The sequence below is a fragment of the Coregonus clupeaformis genome, unplaced genomic scaffold, assembly GCF_020615455.1.
Source record: "Coregonus clupeaformis isolate EN_2021a unplaced genomic scaffold, ASM2061545v1 scaf2110, whole genome shotgun sequence".
Classification (NCBI taxonomy): Eukaryota; Metazoa; Chordata; class Actinopteri; order Salmoniformes; family Salmonidae; genus Coregonus; species Coregonus clupeaformis.
Window position 1 is genome coordinate 17,260 of NW_025535564.1, and position 16,671 is coordinate 33,930.

General features: G+C 45.9%; 1 protein-coding gene across 1 annotated transcript; it reads right to left on the bottom strand.

The window, feature by feature from the left end:
- Positions 1-4,971: 4,971 nt before the first annotated feature.
- On the bottom strand, positions 4,972-15,357 carry LOC121555845 (WAP four-disulfide core domain protein 18-like). Its single transcript, XM_045219164.1, has 4 exons — positions 15,255-15,357; positions 14,315-14,452; positions 6,631-6,767; positions 4,972-5,235 (listed from the first exon to the last, which is right to left on the bottom strand). The coding sequence occupies exons 1-4, from the start codon at positions 15,355-15,357 to the stop codon at positions 5,233-5,235; spliced, it is 381 nt and encodes a 126-aa protein (XP_045075099.1). The 3' UTR covers positions 4,972-5,232.
- Between the last annotated feature and the right edge of the window lie 1,314 nt (positions 15,358-16,671).

Consider the following 16,671-nt stretch of genomic DNA (forward strand, 5'->3'; position numbering starts at 1 on the left):
ACTTAATGATGGTGTTGGAGTCGTGCCTGGCCATGCAGTCATGGGTGAACAGGGAGTACAGGAGGGGACTGAGCACGCACCCCTGAGGGGCCCCCGTGTTGAGGATCAGCATGGCAGATGTGTTGTTACGTGCACTTACCACCTGTAGGCAGCCCGTCAGGAAGTCTAGGATCCAGTTGCAGAGGGAGGTTTTTAGTCCCAGGATCCTTAGCTTAGTGATGAGCTTTGAGGGCACTATGGTGTTGAACGCTGAGCTGTAGTCAATGAACAGCATTCTCACGTAGGTGTTCCTCTTGTCCAGGTGGGAAAGGGCAGTGTGGAGTGCAATAGAGATTGCATCATCTGTGGATCTGTTGGGGCGGTATGCAAATTGGAGTGGGTCTAGGGTTTCTGGGATAATGGTGTTGATGTGAGCCATGACCAGCCTTTCAAAGCACTTCATGGCTACTGACGTGAGTGCTACGGGTCGGTAGTCATTTAGGCAGGTTATCTTAGTGTCCTTGGGCACAGGGACTATGGTGGTCTGCTTGAAACATGTTGGTATTACAGACTCAGTCAGGGACATGTTGAAAATGCCAATGAAGACACTTGCCAGTTGGTTAGCACATGCTCGGATTACACGTCCTAGTAATCCGTCTGGCCCTGCGGCCTTGTGAATGTTGACCTGCTTAAAAGTCTTACTCACATCGGTTACAGAGAGCGTGATCACATAGTCATCCGGAACAGCTGGTGCGCTCATGCATGCTTCAGTGTTGCTTGCCTCGAAGCGAATATAGAAGTGATTTAGCTCATCTGGTAGGCTTTTGTCACTGGGAAGCTCGTGGTTGTGCTTCCCTTTGTAGTCTGTAATAGTTTTCAAGCCCTGCCACATCCGACGAGTGTCAGAGCCGGTGTAGTACGATTCAATCTTAGTCCGGTATTGACTCTTTGCCTGTTTGATGGTTCGTCGGAGGGCATAGCGGGATTTCTTATAAGTGTCTGGGTTAGAGTCCCGCTCCTTGAAAGCGGCAGCTCTACCCTTTAGCTCAGTGCGGATGTTGCCTGTAATCCATTGCTTCTGGTTGGGGTATATACGTACGGTCACTGTGGGGACGACGTCATCAATACACTTATTGATGAAGCCAGTGACTGATGTGGTGTACTCCTCAATGCTATCTGAAGAATCCCAGGAACATATTCCAGTCCTGTAGCTTAGCATCTGCGTCATCTGACCCCTTTTTATTAACCGAGTCACTGGTGCTTCCTGCTTTAGTTTTTGCTTATAAGCAGGAATCAGGAGGATAGAGTTATGGTCAGATTTGCCAAATGGAGGGCGAGAGAGAGCTTTGTATGCATCTCTGTGTGTGGAGTCAAGGTGATCTAGAGTTTTTTTCCCCTCTGGTTGCACATTTAACATGCTGGTAGAAATGAGGTAGAACGGATGTAAGTTTCCCTGCATTAAAGTCCCCGGCCACTAGGAGCGCTGCCTCTGGATGAGGGTTTTCCTGTTTACTTATGTCCTCATACAGCTCATTGAGTGCAATCTTAATGCCAACATTGGTTTGTGGTGGTAAATAGAAAGCTATGAAAAATATAAATGAAAACTCTCTTGGTAAATAGTGTGGTCTACAGCTTATCATGAGATACTCTACCTCAAGCGAGCAAAACCTCGAGACTTCCTTAGTATTAGATTTTGTGCACCAGCTGTTGTTTACAAATATACACAGACCGCCACCCCTTGTCTTACCGGAGTCAGCCGTTCTATCCTGCCAATGTAGCGTATATCCCATCAGCTGTATGTTGTCCATGTCGTCGTTCAGCCACGACTCGGTGAAACATAAGATATTACAGTTTTGTATGTCCCGTTGGTAGGATAACCGTAATCTTAGGTCGTCCAATTTCTTCTCAAATGATTGAACATTGGCTAATAGGATTGATGGAAGAGGCAGTTTACTCGCTCGCCATCAGATCCTTACAAGGCACCCAGACCTACGTCCACAATATCTACGTCTCTTTCTCATGCGGATGATGGGGATTTGGGCCTTGTCGGGTGTCTGTAGGATATCCTTCGTGTCTGGCTCGTTGTAGAAAAAATCTTTGTCCAATACGAGGTGAGTAATCACTGTCCAGATATCCAGAAGCTCTTTTTGGTCATAAGAGACGGTGGCAGAAACATGAGTACAGAATAAATTACAAATAATGCGAAAAAAACACACATAATAGTACAATTGGTTAGAGGGCTGTAAAACGGCAGCCATCTTCTCCGGCGCCAAATCTCTTCCAGTGGTTATAGGCTTGCATCTGTTTACATTTATTTCATTTGAGAATTATATGGAGAGTTGAACGAATTTCTCTCTTTAATATACTATAATGATGCCTAATGACTAAATAATAAAATTAGTTTTATTCTTAATTAACAAAGTGATGACAGTGCTTTTTATGATGTTTTTCTCTTGTTATTGACCCTGAGAGGGATGACCAATATCTTTCCTTTGGCTTAAAAAAACAAGACAAATGATCAATGTATACTTTAAGTGTCTCATCTGTCTCAGAAGGCAGAACCAGCCCTAGACAGGACTGCTTAATGATCATTACTTTATATAATTATAATAGTTGACTGCACATAGCATGGACACATACTGACACTAACTCCACAGCAACTGGGAATGGGTATGGAAGCTGAAAACGCAGCAACCCAGACCCATATAATGTTGGAGAATACAAATACTGACAATAAAATAAAGAAGTGATATCGCAGTTGTTTAGCATATCTATTCCTACCAGCTCTCACAGTCTCACATCAGAATTAGACTTTCATCCACGTTTCTCAAACGTCAAATTTCGAAGTTGTTCCAAATGTCACATTTGGAAGTGTTTAAGGTTAAGTTTAGGCATTAACTCCAAAGGTAAGGGTTAAAGTTTGGGATAGGCTTAAAACAAAAATATCAAGAACAACTTTCTATCGCTGGATTTGAACATGCAACCTTTAAAATCAGAGGCAGATGCTTACACAACACCCTAGCAAAACCCAAACCTACTTAAAGGTAACAGCACTCACTGTTGCCCCTAGTGGCCTATTTCCACTTCATGTCCCGACCGACGTCGTCAGAGATGGATGGACATCCAGTACTGACTTGTATCACGGGGTGATAACAACTCCAGGATAATCTTTTTTCAATTCATGTGAGCAAAATATATTTCATTTTATTTGGAATGGCAAACCAAATTAAGTTACATGAGTTTGGAGGGCTAAAGCTATTAAATATAAAGTCATTAAACCTCTCTCTCTTAAAGCTTTATACCTAAAATGTAGCTAAATCCAAACTGTGTTTCCAGTAGGCTACTAAGAAAGGCACATCCGATGTTTAAAAGGGGTCTCCTTGCTGTTATATAGATTAAAACCATCCATTTCCGGTGGATTGACAATGGAACCCTGTTGTATCCTTTTTAAATGAAGCCATACAGAGTTGGCTACTATTTAAATGTTATCCTCCAGAGGAGGCAGAATGTAGGCTATATTACAGCAAATAATATGGCTAATCTTCAAAGTACTGATGGAGGAAAAAGCGATTTTCTTGTAGAGAATGTATAAGGAAGGTATCATGTTTATGAATGACATTGTAAACAACAAAGGTAAAATTATGTCACACAAGTAATTAATCACGGTGTAAGGAAATGAATGCTCAATGCAAAATTATAACCAGTTCATCGCAGCTCTGCCACAAAAATGGAAGAGGCAATTACTTAAAAGAGAAAGGAATGAATTAATCGTAAATGTCTTAAAATGACCAATATAAATCGTAAAATGTATCAGTTTCACTTATGGTCAAGAGGGTTGACAACTATGCCGTATAAAATTCAAGATAGTTGGGAACAGATTTTCGATATCCCAATACCATGGCATCAGATTTATGAAGTGATATACAAAGTAACAATTGAAGCATCAATCCGTTCTTTTCAATTTAAGCTATTATATAACATTCTCGCTACAAAAAGAATGCTCAGTATATGGGGCATTGAACAGTCAGCTCTCTGCAGACTGCCACAAGGAAACATAATCAATAGAGCATCTCTTTTGGTACATCAGTGGCTTGTTTTTGGAGTCAGGTCCAGGAATGGTTGTTACCATGGGTAACACTGGGTGCACATTTTGGGTTTTTTCACTAGTACTACACATCTCATTCAAATAACAAACTCATCATCGAGCTTTGATTATTTGCATCAGCTGTGTAGTGCTAGGGCGAAAACCAAAATGTGCAGCCAGGAGGGGCCCCAGGACAAAGTTTGGGAAACCCTGCCTTACGGTATTGCCCAGGGACACAGGGATTTATGGCAAAGTGGTGGATTGTGGACATGCACCTGTCATGGAGGAACAGCCAACTCCTCCACTGCCTGATGTCAGAGTAGCCCACCATTGTCCCGGGGAACATTCGGACTACCTCCAAATCAGCTCGCATCTGACGCACCAGGGCTGTCCCCTTTGTGTGTCCCAAGTCGTTTCCAACGAGGTGGATGACTATGATATATTCATGATCACACCTTGACGAGAGAGAATATTTCAGAACCCTTCCATTGAGAACAGCTCAGCCATATTTTGCGCTCCTGTAGTCATCTAGCCAGCTACATTGTGTAATCGCATAGTAAATATTTGCTTCGGTCTTTGTTTCCTTGCTCTCACCAATTTGCTTTGAGCAATGATCAGTCGGATTATGAGCTGGGATCTTATCAATAAATAAAACGCACAACATTGTGAAGGTTCATAAGGAGAGCATGTGTTCAACTGTATTATAATGTTCTATTATAATGTTGCATAATCACCTTCCGGTGTAAAAATAGGAATTGGTCTGAAGACGAAAAATTAAGGATATTCACATGAGCACCACATGAGTCTCAAAGAAACCCCTAAAAAAACAAGCACTGGTGTTCAAAATCTTGTTTTATTCAAATTCAGCAGTCCACGTGTTTGTCAATTCACAAACTGTCCACGAAATTTGTCTGGTTTCCATAAAGCTCTGATCATTTTTCGTATTTATTATTGCATAAAATCATTTGTTTTCCTAGACATAATTTTACATATAATAATTTGCATTTTCTTATAAATTAATAAGAATTTTCAATAAAGCTCCAATGGCTCACTGCAGGCGTAGCATCAGAATATCCGGCAACACTTCTGTTCCTCGGGGCAATGGCCATCTTGGTAACAGTACTCGGCACACATCTAGTTCCCCTTGGGCAGGGCACAGCGACCGGGCTTCACTATGGTAACAGAGAAAAAGCGGTCAGTTACACTGTAGAAACATAGGTGTAATAGGAATTTCTAGGTAAACAAACGAGAAAAGCAGTAGCAGATTAAGTCAATCAAATCTATCCATAATAAATCTATCCATATAAAAGTAAAATATATGTAAAATGTATATGTAAAATGTATGTATATGTAGCAGAAAAGCTGTAAAAACCAAAAAAGATATGTGTCCTTCGAAGACGTGGATGGGTTAATAATAATAATTTTTCATTAATGTTTATTACAAGTTGCAACAGGGAGACACTTCCAGCACAAAAACAGAGAAAATGTCTAACTGGCTTCTTGGAGACAGGCCCTTTCTATTCTAATCAGACAGCACCAAATGTTCTGTAAACTCCAGCTCTAGAGGCCTGTAGGAAGTCAAAACAAACATGCAGTGACTTTGTCAGCTGCTACAGAGTCACACAGTGTTCATAGAATGTCATCAGTACAATACAACAGTGAATAATCAGGGTGTCCTCGGCCCTTGTACCTCCAGTCTGGCGTCAATCACTATCAACAGATATGAGAACAATCCATGACATTCAGCATCAAGTCTAGTGACCATCAACCCACACCTTGAGTGTCACAAGTAGAACTCTGGAAATCATCCGTACACTGACTCTTTCCATTGAAGTCTTACTATTACAATGAGTTGGAATCTTGTTGGTGGCCCTTGACAAATTGTCATCTTAATGTTCTGTGAATTGCTGTATAGTAAGTAGCATATGTTGCTATCCCTCTGTAGCTCAATTGGTAGAGCATGGCACTTGTAACGCCAGGGTAGTGGGTTCGATCCCGGGACCACCCATACGTAAAAATGTATGCACACATGACAGGAAGTCGCTTTGGATAAAAGTGTCTGCTAAATGGCATATTATATTATTATTATATATTCCCAAATTCCCTTTCCCTGAAATATGCATTTGCATCACCTTATCAACCACAATGTGTTATACACTGAGTGTACAAAACATTATGAACACCTGCTCATTCCATGACATAGATTGACCAGGTGAATCCAGGTGAAAGCTATGATCCCTTATTGATGTAACTGGTTAAATCCACTTCAATCAGTGTAGATGAAGGGGAGGAGACAGGTTAAAGAAGGATTTTTAAGTGTTGAGACAATTGAGACATGGATTGTGTATGTGTGCCATTCAGAGCGTGAATGGGCAAGACAAAAGATTGAAGTGCCTTTGAACGGGATATGATTTAGTGTCACAGCGCTAAAGAGAGTGTATGTGAAATATATCCATCTATATGCATGAAATGTACATTACTAGCTCCAGCTTTCTTGTTTCCAGAGTAATGCAGAAATAATGGATGCAATGGATGTCTGTATTTGTCACTTTGTGTCCATATCCTACCTGTGTAGATGCAATGCAGTCATGCCCACATCCGTTGAAGCAGCATTTTTCATCATTGGGGCAGTCACTGTCATTGGAACATAACTCTACACATATCCCTCTGCCCCAACGTCTACGAGGGCACACTCCAGGCTTTGCTTTGGGAATACAATTTGAGCAGACATGTCAAGGAATCCAACTTTCCACAAAGAGACATGAACATGGACATAATTAGACTGAACCATTTTCTGAAAATCTGTCATATTTGTATGGAGATGGTTACGATAAATAGGCATTTGCATTTGTAGGAAGTCAAAACAAAAAAGCAGTTACTTTGTCAGCTGCTACAGAATCACACAGTGTTCACAGAATGTCATCAATACAATACAACAGTGAATAATCAGTGTGTCCTCGGTCCTTATACTTGGACCTCCAGTCTGGCGTCAATCACTATCAACAGATATGAGAACAATCCATGACATTCAGCATCAAGTCTAGTGACCATCAACCCACACCTTGAGTTTGTCACGATTCAGACAGACGACCAGAGGACCACAATTGCGTCACACCAGAAAGTTTATTAAACTTAAGGGAAAAGGGAAGTAGGGAGTGAATGAAGGCTCCAGGGGTAACAGGGATCCCGTCCAATGCGCTGGGTCTGTGCCCCCCAGTGGCAGCGATGCGTCCTATGAAGCCGGTGGTGGGTGGTCCAGAAGTCCTGGGGGGAGACACAGACACAACAGGGCGGAATGAAACCAGGCAGCAGTACAGTTCAAGGGAATCCAAAATACGTAGTAGCAAGGCAGAAGGCTGGTCAGAGTTACCGGGAGTGAAGAGTAGTCAGGAGTCGTAATGGCAGAAGCAGGTCTGGATCTCCTAAGGCAGAAGAGTATCCAATAAACAGGCAGGTCCGGGGTCACAAAACCAGGGTGAGCCAGAAGCGCGAGCAAACAGGTTCCGGGTGTGAGCTTTGCAGACGATCTGACACCGGAGAGCTGAAAGACAGGGCCTTAAATACTGGGAGAGGTTAGTGGGTAATGCAGCGCAGCTGGCAGAGTAATTAGAGCCGAGCAGAGCAGGGACAGGTGGAGCTAGTTAGGCTGAGTAAAGAGAGGGAGGTGAGCAGAGTGGAAGATAGTGGAAACCAATTAAGGTGGTAACCCGGTGGAGTGAGAGGGCTCATGACAGAACCCCCCCAAGGGACGGCCCCAGAAGTCCCAAGAGCAACACCACGCCGGGCGGGAGGAGGGGAGCCGGAGGAGGGCTAGAACTCCTCCGAACGGTCCGAGTGAACGTCCTCATCCTCGGAGGAAGCCGGAGGGCCGTGGTCGGGAGATGGGACAGGTCCCGAGACAGGATCAGGCACAGGACAGGAAGCCGAGCGGGCCGGACGGTTAGGGACCCCTCTGGGGCGGCCCCTACGGATTGCAGGTTGATCAGGATGCCGTTGGTGGAAAGCGGTGATGAGAGTCCTATCCACAATCCGACTAGCTGGCACCCAGGTCCTTTCCTCAGGTCCATAGCCCTCCCAGTCAATGAGGTACTGGAGACCCCTACCCCTCCGTCTGGACCGAAGCAGGCGGCGGACGGTGTAAACCAGACCACCATCGACGAGCCGTGGAGGAGGAGGACCAGGCGCAGCAGGGACCAGCGGACTCTCATGGATGGGCTTAATCTTAGACACATGGAAAGTGGGGTGCACCCTCAGGGAATTAGGCAGTTGGAGCCGGACAGCAGTTGGGCTAATCACTCTTATGATAGGGAATGGGCCAATGAACCGAGGTGCCAGCTTCTGCGACTCCACCCTGAGTGGCAGGTTCTTCGATGACAACCACACCCTTTGACCAACATGGTAGGTGGGAGCAGGAATTCTCCGACGGTTGGCCCCGGTAGTGTAGCTGGCAACGGACCTGAGGAGTGTGGCTCGGGCTTGTGACCAGGTGCGGCGACATCGACGGGCAAAAGCAAGTGCAGATGGGCAAGTAACCTCCTCCTCCTGGCTGGCAAATAGAGGAGGCTGGTATCCATAAACACATTGGAAAGGGGACATACCGATGGCAGAGCAGGTCAGAGAATTGTGTGCGTACTCCACCCATGTCAATTGCTGCGACCAGGAGTGGGGGTTGCGTGAAGTCATGCATCGCAGTGCCTTCTCGAGCTCCTGATTAGCCCGCTCTGACTGCCCATTGGATTGGGGATGGAATCCGGAAGTCAGACTGACTGTGGCTCCCAGCAGGTGACAGAACTCCTTCCAAAAAGCGGAGGAGAATTGTGGACCACGGTCAGAAACAACATCCCTTGGCAGTCCGTGGATCCGGAAGACGTGTTCCAGGACCACCTGGGCGGTCTCCTTGGCGGTTGGGAGCTTGGGGAGGGGAATGAAGTGTGCCATCTTGCTGAAACGGTCAACGATGGTGAGAATGACGGTCATGCCACTTGAAGGGGGCAGCCCCGTGACAAAGTCAAGGGCGATGTGAGACCAGGGACGTCTGGGCACAGGCAGGGGCTGCAGCAATCCGGCTGGGGGCTGGCAGGACGACTTGTGTTGGTTGCAGATGGGGCAGGCTTGGACGAATTCCCGTACATCCTTCCTCAGAGAGGGCCACCAGAACCTCTGGGCGAGCAGGTTGTAAGTGCGGGTGGAGCCAGGGTGACAAGCTAGGCGGGAGTCATGTCCCCACTGAATGACCTGGGACCTCAGGTCTTCGGGGACAAAAAGGCGGTCAGCTGGGCAAGTGCTGGGACCTGGCTGGTTACGGAGAGCCTCCAGCACCTGTTCCTCAACAGCCCAGGTCAGAGCTGCAACGATGCAGGGACTTGGCAGAATCGACACAGGGTCCTTGGAGGGGGTGTCATCCTTCTGGAATTGACGGGAGAGGGCGTCTGGCTTGGTGTTGCGTGATCCAGGCCGGTATGACAGAGTGAAATTAAACCTGGTGAAGAACAGGGCCCAGCGGGACTGCCTGGAGTTCAACCGTTTGGCCGTGCGGATGTACTCCAAGTTCTTATGATCGGTCCAAACGAGAAATGGAATGGTGGACCCCTCCAGCCAGTGACGCCACTCCTCCAAGGCAAGCTTCACAGCCAGCAGCTCACGGTTCCCTATGTCGTAATTGCACTCAGAGGGGGACAACCGACGTGAGAAAAAGGCACAGGGATGGAGCTTCCTATCCTCCGCAGTCCACTGAGAAATCACAGCACCAACTCCCACATCCGAGGCGTCCACCTCCACAATGAATTGCCGGTCCACATCAGGCATCTGGAGGATGGGAGCGGAGGTGAACCTCACCTTGAGGGTACTGAAGGCTTTGTCGGCTGCTGGGGTCCAGGTGAAGGGTTGCTTGGTGCTGGTTAGAGCAGTGAGAGGGGCAGCAACGGTACTGTAGTTCCGGATAAACTTCCTATAGAAGTTAGCAAACCCCAGAAACTGTTGCAGCTTCTTTCTGTTCTCCGGAACTGGCCACGAAGTGACTGCTGATACTTTGGCAGGATCCATTTGGATACTTCCTTCTGCCACTATGTACCCCAGGAAGGCCACTGTCTTGACGTGAAACTCACATTTCTCTGCCTTGGCGTAGAGGAATTCTCCAGAAGACGATGAAGGACTTGCTGGACATGGCGGGTGTGTTCAGACAGGTTTCTGGAGTAAATTAAGATGTCATCCAGGTAAACGAAGACAAACTTGTTTAACATGTCCCGCAGTACATCATTCACTAGAGCCTGGAACACAGCAGGAGCATTGGTGAGGCCAAAAGGCATAACCAGATACTCGTAGTGGCCTGTTGGTGTATTGAATGCGGTTTTCCATTCATCTCCCTCCCGGATCCGCACTAGGTGGTAAGCGTTTCTGAGATCCAACTTGGTAAAAACAGTGGCTCCCTGGAGCAACTCAAAAGCAGAGGTGAGCAGAGGCAGAGGGTAACGGTTTTTCACTGTGATGTCGTTGAGTCCCCTGTAGTCGATGCAGGGGCGAAGAGATCCGTCCTTCTTCCCCACAAAGAAGAAGCCAGCACCAGCAGGAGATGAAGATGAACGGATTAATCCTGCGGACAGAGAGCCATTGATGTAGTCCTCCATGGACTTTCTTTCAGGAGCAGACAACGAATAAAGACGACCCCCTTGGAGGAGCTGTTCCAGGGAGGAGGTCGATGGCACAGTCGTACGGTCGGTGAGGGGGCAGAGATGTGGCTCTTGCTTTGTTAAACACCTCTCTGAGACCATGGTAGCATTCTGGGACATTGGAGAGGTCCGGAGCGGAGTTAGTAGGTACTGGCCGAGGGGGTAGTGCGGCAGCAAGCAGGCAGGTTCGGTGGCAGTCCTCTCCCCACTCCCTGATCACCCCGGTCACCCAGTCGAGCTGAGGGTTGTGCCGGCGGAGCCATGGGTAACCCAGGATGAGGGGTTGGCCTGGAGAGGGGAGCAGGTGAAACTGGATAGTTTCTTGATGGTTTCCGGACAGACCCATCGAGACCGGGGCCGTGACATGAGTGACCGATCCGAGTAAGTGTCCGTCCAGTGCCCGGGCAGGAATAGGAGGTGTCAAACGGAGGTTCTCCAGTCCCAGTTGGCGTGCCAGCTTGACGTCCATTATGTTGGCTTCGGCGCCAGAATCCACCAGAGCAGCCAGGGTGTGAGTTGAGTCAGAGAGGCGGAGGTGAACTTGCAGCAGGGGTTTGCGGTCGGAGGACTGGATGGTCATAGAACTCGACCGGACTCCCCCTACGCCCGGTGAGCTTCGGCCCTTTAAAGGGCAGGTTACCACACGATGTCCATCACCTCCACAATAGAGGCAGAGGTTTGAGGTGAAGCGGCGCTGGCGCTCTGCAGGAGTGAGGGAGGCTCGCCCAATCTCCATAGGCTCAGACTGATCAAGCTGACCTGGGTGAGTGGCAGTAGATGACAGGAGCCCAGTCGGATCTCTCCGAATGCCGGTAGTAGGTGGACCTTGGCGCCCCCTCTCACGACGACGGGTCTGTATCCTTCTGTCGATCCTGACAGTCAGTGCGATGGCTTCATCAAGAGTGGAAGGCAGTTCATGGGAGACCAACTCGTCCTTGATATAGTCAGCCAAACTATGGAAGAACGCGTCCACCAACGGTGGTGTGTTCCAAGAACTTCGTCTAGCCAGGATTCGGAAGTCGATGGAATGGTCTGCGACTGTACGTCTGCCTTGTCGAATACTGAACAGTTCACGAGACGCCTCTGCGGTGGGTGAATCCAGGTCAAACACCTTCAGCATCTCCTCAGCAAACAGGTCGAAGGTTGCACATGCGGGGGTTTGACGTTCGAACTCTGCTGTTCCCCAGAGTCGAGCTCGGCCCGTCAGGTGAGTGATGGCATACCCAACTTTAGCCCCCTCCGTGGCGAAGGTCCTTGGCTGCAAGGAGAACTGAAGTCGGCAGCTAGTCAGGAATGGCCGGACCTGGGTTGAATCGCCGTTGAACCGCTCGGGGTTTCCAATCTTGGGTTCGGAGCAGCGGCTGCAATGACCGGGGCAGGTAACTCGGGGGCTGGGCTGGTGGGCAGACTGGCTGGGGTAAGGTTGGTGAGGAGTTGAATGAGCATGGCGAGTTGTTGTTGCTGCTGCTGGAACTGCTGCTCATGCTCATCGGTTTCCATGTCGGGGAAAGTGTGCGCTGAGTCCATAAGGGTCAGATCGTACTGTCACGATTCAGACAGACGACCAGAGGACCACAATTGCGTCACACCAGAAAGTTTATTAAACTTAAGGGAAAAGGGAAGTAGGGAGTGAATGAAGGCTCCAGGGGTAACAGGGATCCCGTCCAATGCGCTGGGTCTGTGCCCCCCAGTGGCAGCGATGCGTCCTATGAAGCCGGTGGTGGGTGGTCCAGAAGTCCTGGGGGGGGGGAGACACAGACACAACAGGGCGGAATGAAACCAGGCAGCAGTACAGTTCAAGGGAATCCAAAATACGTAGTAGCAAGGCAGAAGGCTGGTCAGAGTTACCGGGAGTGAAGAGTAGTCAGGAGTCGTAATGGCAGAAGCAGGTCTGGATCTCCTAAGGCAGAAGAGTATCCAATAAACAGGCAGGTCCGGGGTCACAAAACCAGGGTGAGCCAGAAGCGCGAGCAAACAGGTTCCGGGTGTGAGCTTTGCAGACGATCTGACACCGGAGAGCTGAAAGACAGGGCCTTAAATACTGGGAGAGGTTAGTGGGTAATGCAGCGCAGCTGGCAGAGTAATTAGAGCCGAGCAGAGCAGGGACAGGTGGAGCTAGTTAGGCTGAGTAAAGAGAGGGAGGTGAGCAGAGTGGAAGATAGTGGAAACCAATTAAGGTGGTAACCCGGTGGAGTGAGAGGGCTCATGACAGAGTTTCATAAGTAGAACACTGGAAATTATGTGTGGTACAGAAACAGTATACGTTAAACATTGTGTTGATCACTCTACACTAAATATGAACTTTAGCGATCTTACATTTCCCCATCATTACAAATAGGTTTATGGTAGCAACTTGTCAGCCTACACTGACTCTTCCCATTGAAGTATTACTATTACAATGACTTGGAATCTTTCTAATTCTATGGCTGGAATGCTCAGGGTCATATACAGTATATAGACTCAATAAGCCTGCATGGCTCTTGGAAATCTTCTAAATTTAGTGTCTCAGCTCTAGAGAGAGTGGATGTGAAATATACTGATCTATGTGTATGAAATGTACTTTACAAGCTCCAGCTTTCTTGTTTCCAGAGTAATGCAGCAATAATGAATGCAATGGATGAGTGTATCTGTCACTTTGGGACAATAAACTACCTGTGTAAGGTGCAATGCAGTCATGCCCACATCCATTGTGGCAGCATTTTTCATCATTGGGGCAGTCACTGTCATTGGAACATAACTCTGCACACATCCTTATGCCCCATCGTCTACGAGGGCACACTCCAGGCTTTGCTTTGGGAACACAATTTGAACAGACATGTCAAGGAACCCAACTTTCCACAAAGAGACATGAACATGGACATAATTAGACTGAACCATTTTCTGAAAATCTGTCATATTTGTATGGAGATGGTTAGGATAAATAGACATTTGCATTTGTAGGAAGTCAAAACAAAAAAGCAGTTACTTTGTCAGCTGCTACAGAATCACACAGTGTTCACAGAATGTCATCAATACAATACAACAGTGAATAATCAGTGTGTCCTCGGTCCTTATACTTGGACCTCCAGTCTGGCGTCAATCACTATCAACAGATATGAGAACAATCCATGACATTCAGCATCAAGTCTAGTGACCATCAACCCACACCTTGAGTTTCATAAGTAGAACACTGGAAATTATGTGTGGTACAGAAACAGTATACGTTAAACATTGTGTTGATCACTCTACACTAAATATGAACTTTAGCGATCTTACATTTCCCCATCATTACAAATAGGTTTATGGTAGCAACTTGTCAGCCTACACTGACTCTTCCCATTGAAGTCTTACTATTACAATGACTTGGAATCTTTCTAATTATATGGCTGGAATGCTCAGGGTCATTAATATAGACTCAATAAGCCTGCATGGCTCTTGGAAATCTTCTTAATTTAGTGTCTCAGCACTAGAGAGAGTGTATGTGAAATATACTGATCTATGTGTATGAAATGTACTTTACAAGCTCCAGCTTTCTTGTTTCCAGAGTAATGCAGCAATAATGAATGCAATGGATGAGTGTATCTGTCACTTTGGGACAATAAACTACCTGTGTAAGGTGCAATGCAGTCATGCCCACATCCATTGTGGCAGCATTTTTCATCATTGGGGCAGTCACTGTCAGTGGAACATAACTCTGCACATATCCCTATGCCCCATCGTCTACGAGGGCACACTCCAGGCTTTGCTTTGGGAACACAATTTGAACAGACATGTCAAGGAACCTAACTTTCCACAAAGAGACATGAACATGGACATAATTAGACTGAACCGTTTTCTGAAAATATGTCATGTTTGTGTGGAGATGGTTACGATAAGTCGGAATTTGCATCTCTGGAAAGATTGTAGACTATACCCTAAATAATTTAGTGTCAAATTAATCATTTTGGAGACATTTGGCCCCCATCATCAATGTTTCCCCCATACCACCCTTGAAAATGCATGACAGCCTTCTGAACACTCACAATCAAACATTGTATGTTAACTAAAAAGGTCTGTGCAACTGGTTATACACAGACACACAAACAGTGCTTTAAGATGCCCAAATAATAACTTCTAGTTTACAGAACATATGAGACAAGTTGAACAAACACATCATTTTATGTTGACTGAATTTTTGCATAAGTTTTCTCAAGTTGGAGCTAAGTTTGGACCAATTAAAAATGTTATGTTCAGGTAACACTTTGATCGAAAAGTTGAGTAAACTTAAAATGGCTGTGGAACCAGTTACTGAATAATAATTAGTTGAAACAACTATTTTAAAAATTACATTGTATGCGTAAAATGGCCGTAAAATTGCCAAGTGTAGGCTGGATTGTTTTAAGTCATAATGGCTGGCTTGTATTTTTAGTAAGGTAGCAACAAAATAGGTTGCAAAAGGGCCTATGCACTATTATAGGCTAGTGTTTCTAACCACATAGGTAGGCTATAACACCTAAGTCAAGTGTAGTAGGCTTCTTAAAAAAACTCAGCAAATTGTCACAACTCACCTGTAGATGTTCCTCCCGTTTCTGCAGCAGAGACTATTTTCAAATCTACAAATGCCAACAGAAATAAAAACAAAGCACAACGCGCTGACACATTCATGTCCATGCTGACTTCAAGACTGTTAGAGCAAATACAGTGCAAATCGATTTCATAGAAGAGGAAGGAGACCATGATGTGTAATAAACTTAGATGACTCAAATGGGGCACTGTTTTGAAGCCACCGCACAGCCATTTTGGTACTCCTTATTCATTGTAAAAAAGATTTTGGAAGCTATAGAAATGCATTTATTCATGTCTACATTCGTTTATTGACAAACATGTTCTATTACAGACACCTTAATGCATACTTTAAAATTATATTAAGTGAACCGAACATGAAAATAAAATATTAAGAGAGAGTTAATGTTACTGTCCACACCACAACAAATAACTACTTAAATACATGAAATTGTGTCCTTGAAATATTTTATTGAAATACTGTAGAATTCTGGGGAGGCAAAACCCCCCCCACCCGGCTTTCGCTAATTTCACCATGGGCAAAGCATTTAAAGTTTTGATTCACTCATCTACACACAATACCCCTTAATGACAGCGAAAACATGTGTAGTGTATTGACAATACGATGGTGTTAAATGTTTTTAAATGGAACTGAAGGAATGTTGTTTATGGTAGTATCAAGAGGGAATGTTTTAGGTGTAATACCACATATCACCGACAGGAGGTGGGTTGTAGACAGGGGAGACTGGTGATTGGCCAGAAGAGGGGGCATCAGGGTTTATAAATAGGGGTTAAACGATGAGACGTTAGAACGGCCATAACAATCTGACGAGTCGTTCTCCGGACAACGCGTGTCTGTAATTTATGCTGTAACCTCGTGGTATGAATAAAACTTCTAACATGATGCAGCATAACGGACTCTTTGTTGACAGCAATAATTGCCACCATTCATCATATACGACATAATGGCGCCCAACATGGGGCTGGCTTGCGTCTCTTCTGTGTTTCAGTCAATCGCCGAGCTAACTCTCTCTGAGGCATGGAAAGGGTGAGTGGTCTTACCGCTTCGGAGTTTGTTAGGTTGGATATGACTTGTGTACACTGAGGAGATGTTCCATTATAACCTAGCCTCAGGTGGCGTTGTTGCTGGTCGACTAGAGTCTGCTAACATTTATCTCATTGGTAACGGGTGACAATGACCAATTTAGAACAAAAGGAACGGTAGAACTTTATATTTCATTGGTAACTATGGACAATGATCATTGGTAACTATGGACAATGATGAACGGTAGAACTTTATATTTCATTGGTAACGGGTGACAATGGATTGGCAATTAATGTTGGAATACGTATGCATTTTTAGGGCACCGTTAATCTGGAAAGACCTCAAAATGGGGCGACTCACAGGAGTGGGCCAGAAAT

Coding starts and splice junctions, on each gene's coding strand:
- LOC121555845 (XM_045219164.1), bottom strand. CDS start 15,357: ATGGACATGAATGTGTCAGCGCGTTGTGCTTTGTTTTTATTTCTGTTG. Junction 14,453..15,254: donor AACGGGAGGAACATCTACAG/GTGAGTTGTGAC, acceptor GTGTTCCCAAAG/CAAAGCCTGGAGTGTGCCCT. Junction 6,768..14,314: donor CTGCATTGCACCTTACACAG/GTAGTTTATTGT, acceptor GTATTCCCAAAG/CAAAGCCTGGAGTGTGCCCT.